We start from the raw sequence: 19,022 nt of genomic DNA, 5'->3' as shown, positions 1-19,022 counted from the left end.
TACATTTACTTCATTTTAACTTTTTAAAATGCAGTTGCAGGCTTATGAAGGGAAGGTAGGGTCTATAAGTGTTTTTGATACTCCAATTTATGCATTCTAAATTGTTCTTTCCATGCAAATTCCTTTCAGTTTATTTGAGGTAGAAGTCATTTTCACATTGATGCCTCAAATGTGGATATGATAATGACACTTCATTGGAAATCTCACGAGAATGTTCACAAACAACCTTAACTAGCTTTTAGCACAGGAAATATATATTATGCCACACTTAAAATTAATCAGAAAAAAATAGTATTCCAATGTCAAGAAAGCAGGATATTGTAAAATTGTTCATTTTTAGTAGCCTCTCCTTCTCAATAAATAATTTTTTATTTAAAAGCGAACATAATGTTTCCTTATATAATTTTTTATTTAATAGTGAACATAATGTTTCCTTATATAACATGCTTGTAACCTTCTTGTATGGTTGAGACTTTTGTTATGTTGAAGGTTTCAGTTGTTCTATGCCTAGACCAATTTCAGTCCTTTCCAAGTAAACAAGAGAAAAAGACAGTTTAGAATTGCACTTTTTCTGAACTAAAGTTTGAGCATACAATATTAATTTGTCTAGCAACTTTTGCAGCACGCTCTCCAGTTCTTCTACTTGGGACTTGTCATCATGGTATCGGGATGGTTTGGTATGTTCCAATCCAATTCACAACTTTTGTTTGTCATGGTTTGGTGTGTGATTATTGGTTTGAATATTTTGCAAGTAAAAAGAGAATATTAGACAAGGGGTTTTCATACCCGTACTTAGTTAAAGTTCACTTCAATTTTTTATTTATATTTTTGGTTTTATAATTTAAAATAAATACATCAACTGAACACATGGCCTATACCTTCTAGAGTAGTTGATATTTTGTATCATTTTCCTTCCAGCAAACAATCTATAGTGTTGAATAGCTTAAAATAAGCTATTTGTATGGATTTATGCAGAGGTATCATGTTGGATGCAAACAGGGGAGCGACAATCAGCTTGCATGAGAATGCAATATTTAAAATCTGTTTTGAGCCAAGATGTTACTTTTTTTGACACGAAGACCAGCACTGGAGAAATTATCAGTGCTATCTCTACAGATATAGTAGTTATACAAGATGCAATTAGTGACAAGGTATATATCCTAAATTTGCTAATGAGAATGAGTTTGTATTCTCTTAAAATTATGGCTGTGCATTTTATTTTGTTTTGCCCCTATGGCGAAGTCGTGGAATCCAAGGTAAAGCCATTATTTGTGTATTAATCTTTCGAATTCTCATGGTCATGGCCATCGGCGGTGGCGGCTATGGTGGCGGCTATGGTTCTCGCTATGGTGGTGGTGATTCAGATGGTGGTAGCTGGAGGAGATAGCAATATGATGCGGCGCTAAGGATTTTTTTGTCTGCAAGTGGTCTTATGTTATGGTTCTGTAATAATCCTGTTGGTGGTAGAGCTATATGCTGGTAAATGTCCCTGGGCTTGGTATTTCGATGTTATGTAAACTCTATCTGGTTTTTGATCTGGATCTCTGTTGCTCTCGATGAGTTGTTACTTAAAATTTCATGCTTGTCCATATCAGCGATTTTTTGAATATTAACAGGCTATGCGTATATATTGTTGCATTTTCTGACCAATAATGGTGGGTTGTAAGTCATATACCCTGTTCCAAGGGAAAACAGGGTACTACTTGGTGAAGGCATTTTTTTTCTTAAATCATGTGAACTTTTGTTATTTTGAAGTAACTTCATTTCGTTTTCAGCGTGTAAGATTGGAGCTCTAATATAACTCCATGCCTATTATGCACTGATACTCTCACTGGGTGCTGGCAAGTATGTACCGGCCTCTGAAGAAGCTTCGATGATCACATTCCATGTGACCCGGTGTACTCTCCTAGTTACTTTTGCTTAAAATGTTTCATTCAAAGCAAGTCAAGAGACAATGAACGGAAAATGGTAAAAGCTTATCATTTCCTCTTTGCGGGCTCTAACAGGAGAGCAGGTCTTATCCTTTAAAGTAGTGTTGCATAGGGTACTGTGACAGCAAGAACTTTGTAATCATACCTTGCATCCAATTTAAGTCAAGGCTAAAACTTAACCAAATCAGTTTTCAGTTCAATCTTTCGTTTTTTTCTGAGTTGGGTGTGTGTATGCATGGTGGGGGCTGAGACGGGATTTCTTTGTCTTTTGTGACTAGTTTGCCTTTCATAAATTTGAAAGTAAACCTCCTTTAAATTCCTGCTTGTTACGATGATCCTAAATTAGACAAGAGTCTGCACATGATCGAAGCTGTCTTTATAAGTTCTTGCTTACTAACATTACGATCTTAATGCTTATTAATGTGCATTCAACACCTTGTTGGTTTACATTATTTGATTGCTTCTGTTATTGAGCAATTCGATGCACATCTCCAACTTTCCGAGTGATTAGTTGTAATCACCATTCTCAAACACTCTATCGAATGTACAGAATCTATGATTAACAAACAAACGATTAAGGAAAAAATCAAGCTTTCCACCTTCAAGAGATACTATGGGCATAATATCCATGATAAGAAGTTTGAAGGGAAAGTAAAGTTATGCTGTGTTAGTGATAATAATGTTGTGCTGCAATTTTGTTGGTATTATGTAGGTATCATTTTTTGATGATGATAGGTGAAAAAAGTATGGAGTCATGGACTCAAACTTGACATTTTAACACATATCTACGCTGTAGAAGCCAACCAATACACCAGTGTTATGTCTTCTTGGTTAGAATAGTTTGTTGCTAGAATGCTAAAATCCTCTGGGACTCATACTTTTTATTTCCATTTTCATAGCTTGCAGAAACGTATAATTACAAAGTTATATGTTGATAATTCATAATACATTTACTTCATTTTAACTTTTTAAAATGCAGTTGCAGGCTTATGAAGGGAAGATAGGGTCTATAAGTGTTTTTGATACTCCAATTTCTGCATTCTAAATTGTTCTTTCCATGCGAATTCCTTTCAGTTTATTTGATGTAGAAGTCATTGTCACATTGATGCCTCAAATGTGGATATGATATTGACACTTCATTGGAAATCTCACGAGAATGTTCACAAACAACCTTAACTAGCTTTTAGCAAGGGAAATATATATTATGCCACACTTAAAATTAATCAGAAAAAAATAGTATTCCAGTGTCAAAAAAGCAGGATATTGTAAAATTGTTCATTTTTAGTAGCCAATAAATTTCATTTTGATTTGTGTAAAATAAATCTTCTATTGCAAGCATTATTGGAATAAAGAAAATAATTATTTTCTGAGCTACGGTGCTTTAAAGGAAACTAGTCTTAGCCTTTTTCTCGATCTAGGTGGTTTGTAAGGAATAAAAATAAGATGTGACATACCCTAGTAGATGTTGTTACCTTTTTCTCCAGCTAGGCATACTTATATTTGTTCCTTAATGTTATTGCATCTAGGGTTAAATTAGAAAAGAACTTACTAATCTCTAAAATTTTAAATGCATACAATTAAGGTTGTGAAAGCATACACTTGATTCTTCTTTACCTTCACTATGTTAAGACAATTTAAGTACATATAGGTTATAGTTTTAATGTTATAGTTAACGTGTAAGGTATTAAAGTTTATGTCTTGTAACATTTTAGGAGTTACAATGTGTTTAGTATGAGAGTGTACTAGGGGTCATAATTTTTAGAATTCATTGTGTTAAAAATCATATTGCACTATGGTTTACTTGATAATAGAGTTATTCCCTTAAGGATTATAAGGTAATAAATGCCATTTTTTCTTAATGGTAATAGTGGTTAGAAGTTGCATTTTGGAAGGGTTTGCAATTCTCCAAGAGTGATCAAAGTATATTATGGTTTATACGGGATATGGGACATATAAGTATTTTGACTTTCATAATGGTTTTTGGTTAAGACACATATTGTATTTGATATTATAGTGACCATAGTGGTGAAAGGTTACATTAAGAAAGGGAAACAATTAGTGGGGCTAATATATAGTGCAATATATATGAATATCTAATAATAAATTCATTATAAGTATTTTTATTCTTTACGAAAGTATTTTTTGTTGTATTTGTGTTCTTCAATTTATGCCTTACGGCGTTTCCTTTGCAACATCTAGTGCAAATGCTAGTCATAAATCTTTTCAATATGCCCATCCACTATGATTCAAGAGTCTTCATCAACTCTTGGCCTCGACCTAAGATCTCCATGATTTCCTAGAAGTGAGCATGTTAAGTCTATTTTTTCAAAAATCATTTATATTTGTGATTAATGTCTCATTGCCAAGGAGACGAGCTTACATGTGATGGGAAACACCGAGGAGAATTGGACCATCATAGTGAAGGATAATTCTATTGTCACCTCTTGTAAAATAAATTGGGCTGAGTCACGAATCACGATGAAAGAGGATTGCGCTGTCACGATGAAGAATCAAGAATCACATCACATGGCCACTTCTTAGTGAAAAAATCTGCCAATGTGTCTTGCAGAAAATGGTCATTGAAAATATTCCATGAATATGTGAAACCAGCGAAATCATTTCATTGTAGTTATGGTAAATAATTGTGATACACTTGTATATTATTTAAACATATAAATGAACTTAAACTTTGGACCCATTGTCGATTGGTATGTTTTGCAAATCAAGTGACACAAGACGAGTGAAGAATAGCCCTCCTGTAAAAGAAACTGGATAACTGCACCAAACGAGTTTATTTTAAATGTTATTTTAAAATAATAAATCTAATAAAAGATAATTTTAAAATTAAATGTCAAATGAAAAATGTTGTTTCATAAATTAAAACATTACATTAAATAAGATATTAAATTTCGTTTTTTAATATTTAAATTTCGTTTTTTAATATTTAATGGATTTTAGTTTGATATTTAACAGGTTTTTTTTTGTTTTGTTTTGTATATATGGTGAATCAATGATTTGTTGGAGTAATTTTTCCTATATGGTGCGAACAAAGATGAATGTGAGGAGAGGAGAGGGGCATTGACCAGCTGCACCTTTGTGGCAACAGCCCTCCTCTCCATTGAATATGAAGTGGCAAACATTCAATACTCCATATGGAAGCAAGAGTTGGGTGTGACTATAGGTCAACAATGTTAATGGTCTTTTGCGTATGGAAATCAGAATGGGGATGATTATTGATGATGATTATCACCTCGAGACAATCTGTTGCGCAAGGAGGAATAATGGCAGCAAGTCGCAAGCATTTGCCACATTCTATAACTATAATTTTTTGGAAAAAGTGGAAAAGAAAACAACTCCAAAAGTATCAATGTTATTTGGTATTTCCCTTATTTTCTATGTGCACTTGTCTGGAGGAAGGACTTGGCCCTCCTGGCAAGGTTCCTTCTTTTCTCTTGGAATTCTAAAACCCATTAGAGTGGTGCCATGCTTAAAGTAATCTTCATTCAGAACTCCATGGAATTATAGGTCGCAAATGAACTAGACTTTGCATTGTGGAATGTATTATGTCGCCCTTGCATTTTATTTTGTTTCAAGCTCACTCCACATTTGTTTTATAGTCCTAATCATGAGGCTATCTAGTGGACTGGTCTTGGACTTTTTCTCCTGTTGTCTTGCTTGGATTTCCATCTAGCCCATCACCCTTGGGTGAAGAACGACTTTCCTTTGGCTATTCTTTTGCTTGTCTATATTTTACTTCTCCCCCCCCCATCCACATTGTTTTTCCCTTCTTTTCGCACCCCTTTCTTTTCCTTTCTCCCCTTCTCCCCACTATGCCCCAACAGAGCCAAATATTGTAGAGGCACAAGGGGTCATGGGAATCCTTGCAGTGCTCAAACTCATTTCAAATCTCATGCCTCAGCAAAACGATCCCAGCCACAAAATCCTTTAGGAGTGCAATAGGAAATTCAAGATATGGAGCAAGAAGTCATTGAGGATAGAGAGAACCTATCCTAATCAAATATATGGCAACAATATCAAACTAGGTGCTTGACCTAGGCAATGCTCATGCTCACCAAAACTAATACTTGCACACCATTGACCTTTATTGGAACATTAAGCAACTCTTGGGAAAGGTAGTATTTTCATGTAATGAGAGCAAGGATGATCTACTCCTACACATGGAGGAGCTACAATTGCTCTACCAAGAAATGGATGTAAGGATAGAATGTATGGAGAAATAAATACTCCAATGCAGGGAAACACCTCCACCACTCAATCATGAGTGCTCACCGTCTATGAACGGACCTTGGTGCTACTTCAAGTGCAGCTACAACTAGTAGCAAGGTTTTAATTTATGTTATCTCTTAGTCCTATGTTTCTACAAGTTTTAGTTACTTCGTTCATCATTGACAAACCTCTGTGTTGTATACATGACATTTACTATGTTAAGGCTTCTTTGTTAGTTTTGAGACTTCCAATAAAAAAATCTTTGATTCTGCCTTCTACTACTTAACCCCGCAAAACAGCGTTATCTCAAAAGTTATTTACTATTATCCCAAACACTCAATAAAATCTAACATAACATAACATTAACCTTATTTTTCTATTTAAAAGAAATATATATGCCAAGTGATAAAACTATACATATCACTTATACATGCATGTTCAAATTTTGAGTATTATATGTACTCAAAAATATACATAATACTTATAGACAAATGAGTGCACACTAAATATACCCTCCTCAACTAACATCAAAATTTGTGGAGCCATAAATGACATGCATGTTCAAATTTTGAGTGTTATTTGTATTCAAATATATACATAATACTTATATACAAAGGAGTGCACACTAAATATATCCTCTTCAACGAACATCAAAATTTGTTAAGTTATAAATTTGAAGCAATTGACACCCTTCTTTTTGGTACAAAAATTAGTTCAATATTTATATTTTTCATCAACTTAACACAACATCCCATTACCAAATATTGTCACGAACTTCTTCCTCCATTATTGGTTGTTATGCTACCCATAGCTTCCTTGGATAACTCCTTCCAATGTTAATAAGTACTATAAAAAAAGATGCTTGAAAGAATCAAGAATCAACCAATATCAATTCTCTTAAATAAATACTTAACAATCACATCGAACACTAAACTAAGGTCATGTGAGGAGTGACGAGACTATTCTAAATGACTCTCTTGTTAATTAATCACAAGGACAACCAAAACCACTCATTGTTTCTCTACTAAGAGAAAAAGTAGTGAATAGATATACTTAAATTCAAAAATACCACTTATTGTTTCGCTACTGAAAGAAAAAATAGTGAATAGATATACCTAAATTCAAAAATACCACTTATTGTTTCTCTACTAAAAGAAAAAATAGTGAATAGAGATACTTAAATTCAAAAACACAATGGCAAGAACTCCTAATTGTGCAACTTTGAACATAATTCAAGACTCAAGCATAAAGATAATTGATGCAAAACAATATCTTCAAGTTTGAGGTTTATATGGAAGCCATTGTTTTAAATAGGTGGTAGCATTGATATCGTAATATAATTGTATTAAGAAAATTAAATTGTTTACTAATTAAATTCAAATATACCATGAAAAAGAAGTTACTTATACCAAGCATCAAATGAACTTGTTGATATGATTTTCAACTAATGTAATTCAGAAAAGCTACTTAAAATCATGTTTCTTTCTAATCTACTTCCTAGTCTTCAGAAAGAAGGAAATATATATTTCCTTCTTTCTCAAGACTAGGAAGTTGATTAGAAAGAAACATAATTTTAAGTAACTTTTCTAGATTCATGTTTTTTTCTAATTTACTTCTTAGTCTTGAGAAAGAAAGAAATGTATGTGTTTTTGTATATACTCACTAAAAACAAACTTCAATCTAAATTTGCAAACAAAAATGCACTTTCTAGCACCCTTCCACCTACAAAACTCCATCCAACCCCAAGGGATAACTAAAGGGCTTAGACCAACCGTCTCTATTTGATGGTGAAGGAAAGACGCGATACAATTATTTTAAAGTACAATATTTCCTTATTTCTCAAGGCTAATAAGTAGATTAGAAAGAAACGTGGTTTTCAATAGCTTTCCTAGATTCATATTTCTTTCTAATCTACTTCCCAGTCTTGAAAAAGAAACAAATGTATGTGTGTGTCTATACTCACTAAAAACATACTTCCATCTAAATTTGCAAACCAAAATGCACTTCCTAAAACCCTTCAACTACAAACTCTCCATTCAACCCCAAGAGATAACTAAAAAGCTTCAACCAACTATCTCTATTTGATGTTAAAACAAATAATCAATATAATTATCTTAAAATATAATCATTCCACTAAAAAATACAACTCTTTCCCAGCCCAAAAAATAAAAGAAAAAAGACTAAAACTCTCCTCACACAATAACAACCTAAACCAAAAGACAAAGATTACAAGTATGAATCGACCACTCTAAATGCATAGCTTGAAGTTAATGTCAAGACTATTCAACGAGTTTAACGAAAGCACTCTTCAGCGAAATCAATAAAGTAAAAGATCTCTTAATTTCTTTTATCATTAATAATGGAAATTAAAATACTTTGGTATCTCAAAAGCTAGTTGCATATCTGCAACTTCCTTCCACCTCACACCCTACTCAGCGTCACTCCTTTAGGTCACAAATATTATAGTAACAAGGCAATACACATGACTTTTTCCGTCACACACTTTAAGGATATAATGTAATGTGACACCACTTCACTTCATAGTTCTACGGTAATCGAAGTTACGTGGTGGGCAATGTCACCAGTATGATCATCACGTTGGGTGACACAACACCTACAAAATTGCATTAATGGTTTAGCCTCGGCTGGATATCTCTTTTCAATTCAAGGTTGCCCTAATAAATTTTTACTCTCCATATTTTTCCAACCAACTCCATAAAATTCCCACCTCACAAAGGAAGTTCCATGCATTAGGTAATCTTCCATCTCCTCCCTTTTAATTGTAACAACAATTCATTTAATTTCTTATTATTTTTTATAACAACAATTCATTTAATTTAGTATTACTACATTGTGAAGTAGAAGCGATATTAGTTCAATCCTTCCAAATATGGCTCTAGTTATACAATTCCTCCTATTTCATTTTCTTATTGTTTTTTTTTAAGTTTTAATATAAATCTATTTTTCTTATTAGTGAGAATCTCCAATAACTTTTTATTATGAACCTCTTCCTTTCTAAAAAATATTCTTCCACTAATTCAAACACTCTTCTACATGGACATGGATTTGTATGAAAACCCCCAACGACACATGATTCAACGTTTGTTTTTTTTGCGTACTTCTTTGAAAGTTGGCATGCCCCTAATAGGAATTGAATTGAAGACAGTGTTTGTATGAAAACCCCCAACGACACATGATTCAACGTTTGTTTTTTTTGCGTACTTCTTTGAAAGTTGGCATGCCCCTAATAGGAATTGAATTGAAGACAGTGTCCTCTAATAAAGAGGATGGTGAGAATTAGTAAGTACAAAGTTCCAATGTATTCATTTTTAATTATAACTTTTAAATAGAAATCGAAGACAATGTCCTCTAATAAAGAGGATGGTGAGAATCAATAGGTACAAAGTTCCAATGTATTCATTTTTAATTATGACTTCTAAATCCATTTAGCTTTCCATTTTCTTTTTTAATGACAATTTACAGATATATAATGTTCCACTTTATAACTTAATATTTTTAAACAATTTCTAAATTCAAATAACCATTCTCATTGTTCTTATATTATATCTCATTTTTCATTATTATAGCGCACCAAGATCTAAACTTGGTTAATTGATTATGCATTATCTAGGATGGAAATGGAGATAGTTACAAAATTCCGATGTATTCATTTTTAGTTACAACCTTTAAAACATATAGTTTTTCATTTTTTCTTAATAATAAAATTTATACATATATAATGTAATTTAATATTTTTAAACAATTTCTGAATTCAAATCACCATTATCTTTATTCTTATATTATATCTCATTTTAATATACCATTGTCATTGTTCTTATATCATATCCCATTTTTATATTAAATTTATAAAGTATTTGGATGCATTAAACACACTAACATAAACTTAACTAAAACAAGGTATAATATGAACCTCAAACATTTTAACATTCACATAACTGCTTCCATATAATATTGACATAACTGCTTCCATATAATATTGAAGTAATAGATATACAACTTTATCATATCCTATTTTATATTAAATTTGTAAGGTATTTGGATGCATTAAACACACTAAAATAAACTTAACTAAGCCAAGGCCTAATATGAACCTCAACATTTTAACATTCACATAAATTCTTCCATATAATATTAAAATCATACATATGAATTTTTTTATATAATATTAAAGTCATAAATATGCATCTTTGTACTTACAACTTGGTGCTAGTGTAATGCTTATGAGGAGTCATGCATTACACTATCTAAGGAGTGAGGAGTCATGCATTACACTATCCAAGGAGTCATATAAATAGTGTCATCCCCCTCACAACCCTCATAAGAGGCTCTACTTAGTCAACAATTATAAAGTGCATCTCTAACAATTATGACATGCATCTCTAAAGCCTCGTAATGTGAACCCAAATTGTAAAGAGCTCAATCTATGATTCATGGTTATAATAATTAATATAATATTTATCTAAATATAATAATTAATACAATATTTTTCTAAATAAAAGGCTCATCTTAGTCAACAATCATAAAGTGCATCTCTAACAACTATGACATGCATCTCTAAAGCCTCGTAATGTGAACCCAAATTGTAAAGAGCTCAATCTATGATTCATGGTTATAATAATTAATATAATATTTTTCTAAATATAATAATTAATACAATATTTTTCTAAATACTTTAAATTTTTAGATATTCATTTTCTAAATACCTTTAATCTTTTAAATATTTATTTGCCAATGTAAGGTACGGCGTAGATATTAATTTAATTTCATTGTCATAATAACTGATACAATCTTTTTTCTAAATACCTTAAATCCTTTACAACCCAATTGTAGGTTTACAATCCAATGGAAAGGTAAGGCATAGATATTAATTTCATTTTATTTTACAACCCAATTGTAGGTTTACAATCCAATGGAAAGGTAAGGCATAGATATTAATTTCATTGTCATAATAATGGATACAATCTTTTTTCTAAATACTTTAAAAGACTTTAAATCTTTTAGATATTCATTTTACAATCTTTTAAGGACCTTAAATCTTTAGATGGAAAGGTAAGGCATAGATATTAATTTCATTGTCATAATAATGGATACAATTTTTTTTCTAAATACTTTAAAAGATCTTTTAGATATTCATTTTACCATCTTTTAAAGACCTTAAATCTTTAAATATTTATTTTACAATATTTTAGATATTCATTTTACAACTCAATTTAGATATTCATTTTACCACCCAATTATAAAGTAAGATATAGATATTAATTTTACAACCTAATTATGTGCTTCCATGTAGCAAGTAATGTATTAATAATAATAATAATTTAATAAAATAATTTATAATAAGGTGTCATTTTAAAGTTTTTTTTTAATACGATGGACATAAATTTATTAATAATAATAATAATTTAATAAAAATATTTATAATAAGGTATGACGGACATAAATTTATTAACTCGATGGACACAAATCTATTAATAATAATAACAATTTAATAAAATAATTTATAATAAGGTGTTATCTTAAAGCTTTTTTTTAATTAATAAAATAATTTATAATAAGGTGTCATTTTAAAGTGTTTTTTCAATACGATGGACATATTATTAATAATAATAACAGTGTAATAAAATAATTTATAATAAGGTATTATCTTAAAGCTTTTTTTTTTACTCGTTGGACACAAATCTATTAATAATAATAACAGTTTAATAAAATAATTTATAATAAGGTATCATCTTAAAGCTTTTTTTTTTACTCGATGGACACAAATCTATTAATAATAATAACAATTTAATAAAATAATAAATCTATTAATAATAATAACAATTTAATAAAATAATTTATAATAAGGTGTTATCTTAAAGCTTTTTTTAAACTCGATGGACACAAATCTATTAATAATAATAATTTAATAAAATAATTTATAAAACTTTTTTTAAACTCGATGGACACAAATCTAGCTATAAATATTATGAATTGGTATAACTACGATTTCTCAAGACTCATCCTCATTGTTCCATTCATTATTCTCATCTACCCACAGTTTCTCAAGCCACCCATTATTCTTTTCTCCCCCAACAAATTTCTCAAGCCACCCATTATTCTCATCTCCCCCACAAATTTCTCAATCCACGTGTTCCCATCTACCCCCAGTTTCTCAAGCCACCCATTATCCTTGTCTCCCCCACAAATTTCCCAATCCACGTGAGAAAAACTCCGTGGACACCAATCTAACTATGAATATGAATTGGTATTGGCCCAAGCCCTACGATTTCTCAAGACTCATCTTCCCATTGTTCCATCCATTAGTCTCATCTACCCCCACTAGTCTCTCATCTACCCCCACAGTTTCTCAAGCCACCCATTACTCTCATCTCCCCCACAAATTTCTCAATCCACCTGCTAGTCTCATTGGATTGCGAACAAACTAACCAAAAATACAATTTAATTGCACCCTTTACATATAGTGAAATCTCCTCGCAGTTTCTCAAGCCGCTAATTAGTTTAATTGCACCCTTTACAGCTAGTGAAATCTCCTCACAGTTTCTCAAGCCGCTAATTAGTATCATCGTCGCATTCATTTGAGGACAAATTAACAAAAAAATATAATAATTTAATTTTACCCCGTGTAAAATCTCTCACGGTTTCTCAAGCCGCTCATTAGTATCATCGTCTCATTCATTTGAGGACAAATTAATGAAAAAATATAATAATTTAATTTTACCCCTTTATACATGGAACAAAGAACCTGCCTTCCCATAAAAATTTCATTGCTCAAAATTTATTAAGGTATAAATACTCTACCCTATCATATCTTAGTATATATAAATATATAATTGTTAACCACCAAAAATTCATACTTTCCTTTCAAGTTCAAACATTGATTCTTTATAAATTTGAAAAGCAAATATCCCATGAATTTGAAATTAACTGGTCTCCTATGCAATTAGAAAAAATTTCATACTAAAAAACTGTCTTTGTATCCTTGTTGCACCTAGAGAAGCTAAGTGCACTCTAAAGCATCTATATTGTGTCACTTAACATTTTGTAACACTCACTTAACATCATGTAGCACCATGCAAAATAGTGGCCTTCTATGCATTAGAAGGCCATCTATTATGAATCTTTTACACTTACAAAATGGTTAACGCTTTGTTATATTTTTGCTTGCATTTCCACGTTGAATCTCTAAATGCTAGTCGCTAATTTAACTATCTTCCTGCCACTAGTTTTTCCCTAAGAATTTCAATCAACTTTTTTCTTGACAAGTAGTGATTATAGCGATTGCAAAGAAAATTGAATTAATCTTAAAAGAAAACCGAATCAATCCTCCAAAATAGAAAAACACTATTGAACTGATGTATATAGATGACCAGAATAGGTCAATGTGGATGTAAAACTATTCATGAATTCTATTAAACTAGAATTATATCACTTAAAAAGAAATCTATTCACTCAAAACATTGTATCCAAGGTAACCATCCATACTTGGAAGTAATATGACAAGCATCTCATAAGCTTAGGGCAGGCAGACGATCAATCCCTCACCTAAAAGAGTTTCCCATGATTTTAAAGAAATAGATGCAAGGATATATCGTTCAAATCCCAAGTAACTTTGATACCATGTTAAGATAACAAAAACTTATTAAGTAAAATACAAGAAAGCTCACACACAATTGAATAAGTGCCTTTGATAAGATATAACAATGACTCTTTTATCCAACACACTGGTAACTGCATGTTACATGCTAAAGCTTTATATCTAAACTAGTGTCAGACATTAAACTAGTTACCAAACAGTAAATCACCAAAACATGTTATTATTATTACAATAAGAGAAGATGGGTGCTCCTACAGCGGAAGGAAGAAGAGAGGTGGAGGTAAGAAGAGAGGTGGAGGTGTAATCTAATATACATAATGCTGATATAAATAAAGAAGGAAAAATTTTTGGCAGTTTGAAACCTAAGGATGTCAAAAAGATATTAAATAGAAATATAACATAGATCTATCTTAACCTTAAATCTTTGATCGAGTTCTGATCCCTCTCTGTGCTGGAATATAATATAGCTTAATATATCTGGGATTATAATGGATCTATGCTAGTTTGGTGCTTCGGTGCATCATGTAGAACAGTCATAATAACTGAAATGGCACCACAAAGAGAATTGAATTCTTAAATTGATTCAACTAGCAGCCATACTTGTTGAATATGTTCAGTATAAGTTGGGTTCCCCTCTATCTAATTGAATTATTTTCAGACAAGTTATTGGTGTGTTTTTACCTTAAGAAACGAGCCCATGCTCGTCTTTGATTAGCCTACTCGACCGTGTAATCTGAGAAGTTTGAATCGAAACTGAAGCTCTTCTCAAACGGATAAAGATGTTCAAAGTATTACTTGCGAATGCAGTGGAACTGACAATGCTGATAAGTGTTGCTATAAATAAATAAACATTAGGTAGCATAATCCATGCAAATAATAATTGTCTGCTGAACATTTCCTACACGTACTCCAAAAAGCAAGAAAAAAGAGGAAAGTTTGGACTCGTGGCGCACTCGCGTAATATATTCATCGAGCTCAATAAGTGTACTCACTGTCAATAAGGCAGCCCGGAGTTCAAAAGGGAATTTGATTACAATAGGCTTTTAGGTTCAAAAAAATCCGAAATTAGAATGATTTTTTTCGATAAATACAGTCTTTTTAAGCCCTAAGCCCAACTATACATATGGGGCCTCTAAATTCGGCCTCTAATTGAAATTTCTACAGTTGTTAACATCAATTAAATACTATAATTTATGAATACAAATATAAATTAGTTCAGTTTCTATTTCTGTCAGTTAGAATTTTTGGAGGACTGGATATTGCAAACATAAAATAGCAAGATATCAAAAGACTATTCACAGAAAAATCAGCCAATCAACCCTGAACAGTAGAACACCATCATTATTTTGCAAGCCAATCAACCATGAACAGTAGAACACCATCATTATTTATAAAACTAAAGAAATAACAGCACAGAATTTTAAAAAGTAACTGAATAACAATATCCCTGCCAATGTTCACAAGTTGATGTACATGATGAGCCTTTGAAAACGTTTAAAATCTAAAATCTATCTAATACAATCAATGGAAACTATATTGTAGAAACTGCAGGTCACACAGAACCAAATAGTTTAAAAAACTGAGGTTCAGATCTCCACTTGTGAGAAGTGATTTGTGAATACTTGGGGTTTTTTTAATATAGATAGAAAGTACTGTTAGGGTTTGACATGATGTTTGGGCATAATGGATTGTATCACATAAAAGGAACTAATACTTACTTGCAGCCACGAGTAGGAGAACGGGAATTGGAGGATCCTGAGAAATCTGAAGAGGTGATTGGAATAGAAATGGAAAGCTGGGTAGTGGAGGAGCTCCTATTGGATCTGTCCTCATCCAATTCAGTCCATGAAAGAGTAGATGAATCCCTTGATCTTGGCCACTCATCAAAAAAATGCCTCAGAGGCTGCTGTTCAATTTTAACATTCACGGGCTGATCCTGCACACCTCCAAAACTGCTGGTTAAAAAGGAATGTTGCTGCTTTGTAGCAGCATCAGTAGGGAAGCTGGACTGGGAACTGAATGGGCTCACTTTTGAAGGCATCAAGGAACGCCATCCACTGTCCACAGATGAACTGAGCATTGACTGGGAATCGATACCCAGACCTCTAGATGTCCCAGAAACTTCAGTGGAGAAGAACACATGCTCATCGATGTCTCCTTTCATATACCTAATAAAATCAAACAAGAAATTTGCCAATGCCAGTCTAAAGAAATAAGTACCCTAGATCAATTTTATATAGCTCTCCAATAAGCTCTTAGGATTCCTATGAAAGAATCGGTTATTTTGAACAATATACCTGTGTATTGAACCACAAAACTAAGTAGCATTGCATGATTTTTGTTATAGATATGGCAATAATATACCTGTAATCTTTGCTGGGGAGTGAATACGATCCTACATCAGTATTGAATTGGTTGTTGCTGCTGCTGTTGCTGTTGGCAGAAGAAGGTGGTGGTACTATTCCTGCTCCTGCAAGCCGAGAGGTGGAATAGGGGGTGGCGAAGGGTACATGTGACTGTGTATTGTTTGTGATCGATGGAATGCTATTATTGCGAGCACTAGCTGTTGAGAGACTAAGGGATGAGGAGTGAGAGGCGGGTGTTTCCACAGGCTTTCTTGAACGATTTCTGCCTCTGTGCATGTGGCGTTCACAGTATTTTGAATCAGGAAATGCATCCTTTGAGCAACGCCATTTTTTCCCATCTGTTCTTCTGCATCTACCAGGTTCTGGGTCACAGTTTTTGGCAAAGCCCAACTGAAATGGAGAGCTCCAAGGTACTGCAAAAAACGCCCAAGTAAAATAGATTATATTGGGTTCTATCACACAATAATAACAACACTAAAACTATCAGTAGCATCGTTTGAATCGAGGTCTAGGCATACCTAACATCCACAAGGGTAGTCAGAATAAATAAATAAATAAAAATACATATGCATATTCAGGTGCCGGACAGTTTGCAGATTTGAATGCCAAGACTTACTAGAGTGTACTGGAACTACATTGCAATCTGTCTCTCCATACTATTTTCAACATATAACCAGATTGACCTTTAGGGTTTATATATATGTATTTATACTGTTTCTGTATGCATCTAAATTGATGCCAAAAAAATCCTTAAAATGGGATTGCGTCACATAACCAGCAACAGTGAAAATCTTACTATTGGGATGAATATGATGTGAATGATGAAACAGTCCGGCATTGATAGCCTCCAAGCTCTTCCTGATAGGAATAAGGAGATCAGGAGGCACAGGGATTCCAGCCATCATATACTTGAAGATCAATGCCTGGTGTTCCAGTTCCTGCCATTGTGCTGGAGTGAAAGGAGGCCTAGCTCCGTGCATTTGAATCCCAGAGTGATAGTTCATAGTTTCTCCTCCCATACGCATCAAATGCATTAATCTCTAGCTGTTACAAATCAAACCTGTTTTGCTTGAAAAAACCCACTGCATATACTTGAGACTTGTTCTACTTCCAGCCGCTGTTGGCAACATGGGTAGAAAGGATTCAAGAATGATCCATGCAGGAAACCCTAGTAGAAGCTGGTATTTCATTACCATTCCTGGCCCTCTTCTACCATAACATCATGCTAAACCCTTTCAAACCACCCGATTGCATTAGTAAATTTTGCCTCTCTTAGTTATGAAACCCTAAAACACACAAGACAAACCCCCACTACTTTCGGGCAAATCATACTAATTCGATGGTAATTGACTAAAACACTTGTAAGCTGCTGCTGCCGCTGAGCTTGAGAATGCACAACAACCTCCAGGACTCAGAAATGGATTTTCTGCCGTTGAGAGAACGTGTGATTGGGTTCAGCTTTACTGAAACATGTCGCCTGACTTTTATCAGAAGTGCAGAAGATGGGGTATTCTTTAAATGGGCAGCAGTTTCTGTGACTGGGTAACAAGATGCTGTGAGAAATACAATGCAGTTTTTGAAACCAACGGGCAGCAAGCAATGCAAGGGCCAAAACACTGGGAAAAGACAGGTTACAGGCGGGAAGGCAAGGGCAAAATTTTATGACGAGCAAGAACAATCCCAGACAAGCTTCAAGTACATTCAAATGACCTCTTTACTCACCTCAGCGACGATTCTGAAAATACAATCAGAGGCAGATCTTACAGGCAGGACGAGGGTCATTAAAAAACAACCCAGCTGTCTTGTTGTTATTATGATTATGCTTATAAAGTATGAGAGATAATTAAGTTAATGGTTTCTTGTGAGGAAATCGAGGCCATTGACAGGTGTGGTGGTCAGGCTGTCCTTTTTGTTTTCAGGCTTTTTGTTGGACATTCCAATTGATACTGTGTAGATAGGACACCATATATTTCAGGTAACTTAATTCCCTTGCTAATCTACTAACACTTTCGCATTCAATGTGCTCTGTTTGTGCTGCTGCTTGATTACAAAGTTCAAGTTCTGGCAGCAGACCTATGCACATGAGCCATAAATGCTCTGCTGTTGCCTCTGAATGGACAGAGGCTAACGGGTGTGCATTTGTGAACCTGGGCAACCCGTTTCTGAGTCCTAGATTTTCAAAGAGTGTTCAACATTGGCAGTGGAGATTCGCCTCAACCAGGATCTATAAAGCAGAATAAAATTTATTGTAAGTTGGGTGGAATTTTTTATTATAAGTTTGGGAGTATAAAATCGGCTTCTTTCGGTCCTCCCACATCGTTCAATGTGTGGGCGATGGCATGGTTTGATAGAGTCTATGGATTTATTAATCCATCTCGTTTTCAATATCTTGCAAATAATAATAAAAATGTAATGGATAAGAGTTTTGATACAAGTCGGAATTTATTCATCAACTTTGTCTAAAGTGAAGCGAAATGGCGAAACGATAAAGTAGGACGAGAAAAAAATACTATTATATTTCATTCCATTCACAATTCAAGAAAATGATAAGGAAGTAGGATATGCAACATAATTTTGTTTTGTCGTTTTAGAGTTTAAGATGGGAAAATATTAAATAGATATTCATAGAATTTTAACGGGTATTTGTACATTATTGTATTGTTTTGTCGTTTTAGAGTTTAAGATGGGAAAATATTAAATTGATATTCATAGAATTTTAATTGGTATTTGCATAGTATTGTATAAAGGAAGGTTGATGGAGTTAAACAGGTGTGTGTGGTGTTAAAATTGCAGGAACGGATACCTGTTCAAGATTTTGTTAGAGATTAACAGTGTCATGAGAATAAACATTATAATAAAAAAGGTTTTTGGCTTAACTATGAA

At 33.0% G+C, this 19,022-nt stretch overlaps 1 protein-coding gene across 1 annotated transcript; it reads right to left on the bottom strand.

Moving 5' to 3' along the window:
* Positions 1 to 15,130: 15,130 nt before the first annotated feature.
* LOC149256214 (growth-regulating factor 5-like) lies at positions 15,131 to 17,917 on the bottom strand. The gene is made up of 3 exons (XM_089460689.1): positions 16,936 to 17,917; positions 16,138 to 16,552; positions 15,131 to 15,941 (listed from the first exon to the last, which is right to left on the bottom strand). The coding sequence occupies exons 1-3, from the start codon at positions 17,171 to 17,173 to the stop codon at positions 15,488 to 15,490; spliced, it is 1,107 nt and encodes a 368-aa protein (XP_089316815.1). The 5' UTR covers positions 17,174 to 17,917; the 3' UTR covers positions 15,131 to 15,487.
* Positions 17,918 to 19,022: the final 1,105 nt, after the last annotated feature.

The sequence above is a fragment of the Pinus tabuliformis genome, chromosome 7 (genome assembly GCF_031772625.1).
Source record: "Pinus tabuliformis cultivar Carrire ecotype Pingquan chromosome 7, CPIR1, whole genome shotgun sequence".
NCBI lineage: Eukaryota > Viridiplantae > Streptophyta > Pinopsida > Pinales > Pinaceae > Pinus > Pinus tabuliformis.
Note: the sequence above shows the minus strand (reverse complement) of the source record. Positions and strands in the feature narration are given on the sequence as shown.

Coding starts and splice junctions, on each gene's coding strand:
- LOC149256214 (XM_089460689.1), bottom strand. CDS start 17,173: ATGCATTTGATGCGTATGGGAGGAGAAACTATGAACTATCACTCTGGG. Junction 16,553..16,935: donor ACATCATATTCATCCCAATA/GTAAGATTTTCA, acceptor CGTTTTTTGCAG/TACCTTGGAGCTCTCCATTT. Junction 15,942..16,137: donor CTCCCCAGCAAAGATTACAG/GTATATTATTGC, acceptor TGATTTTATTAG/GTATATGAAAGGAGACATCG.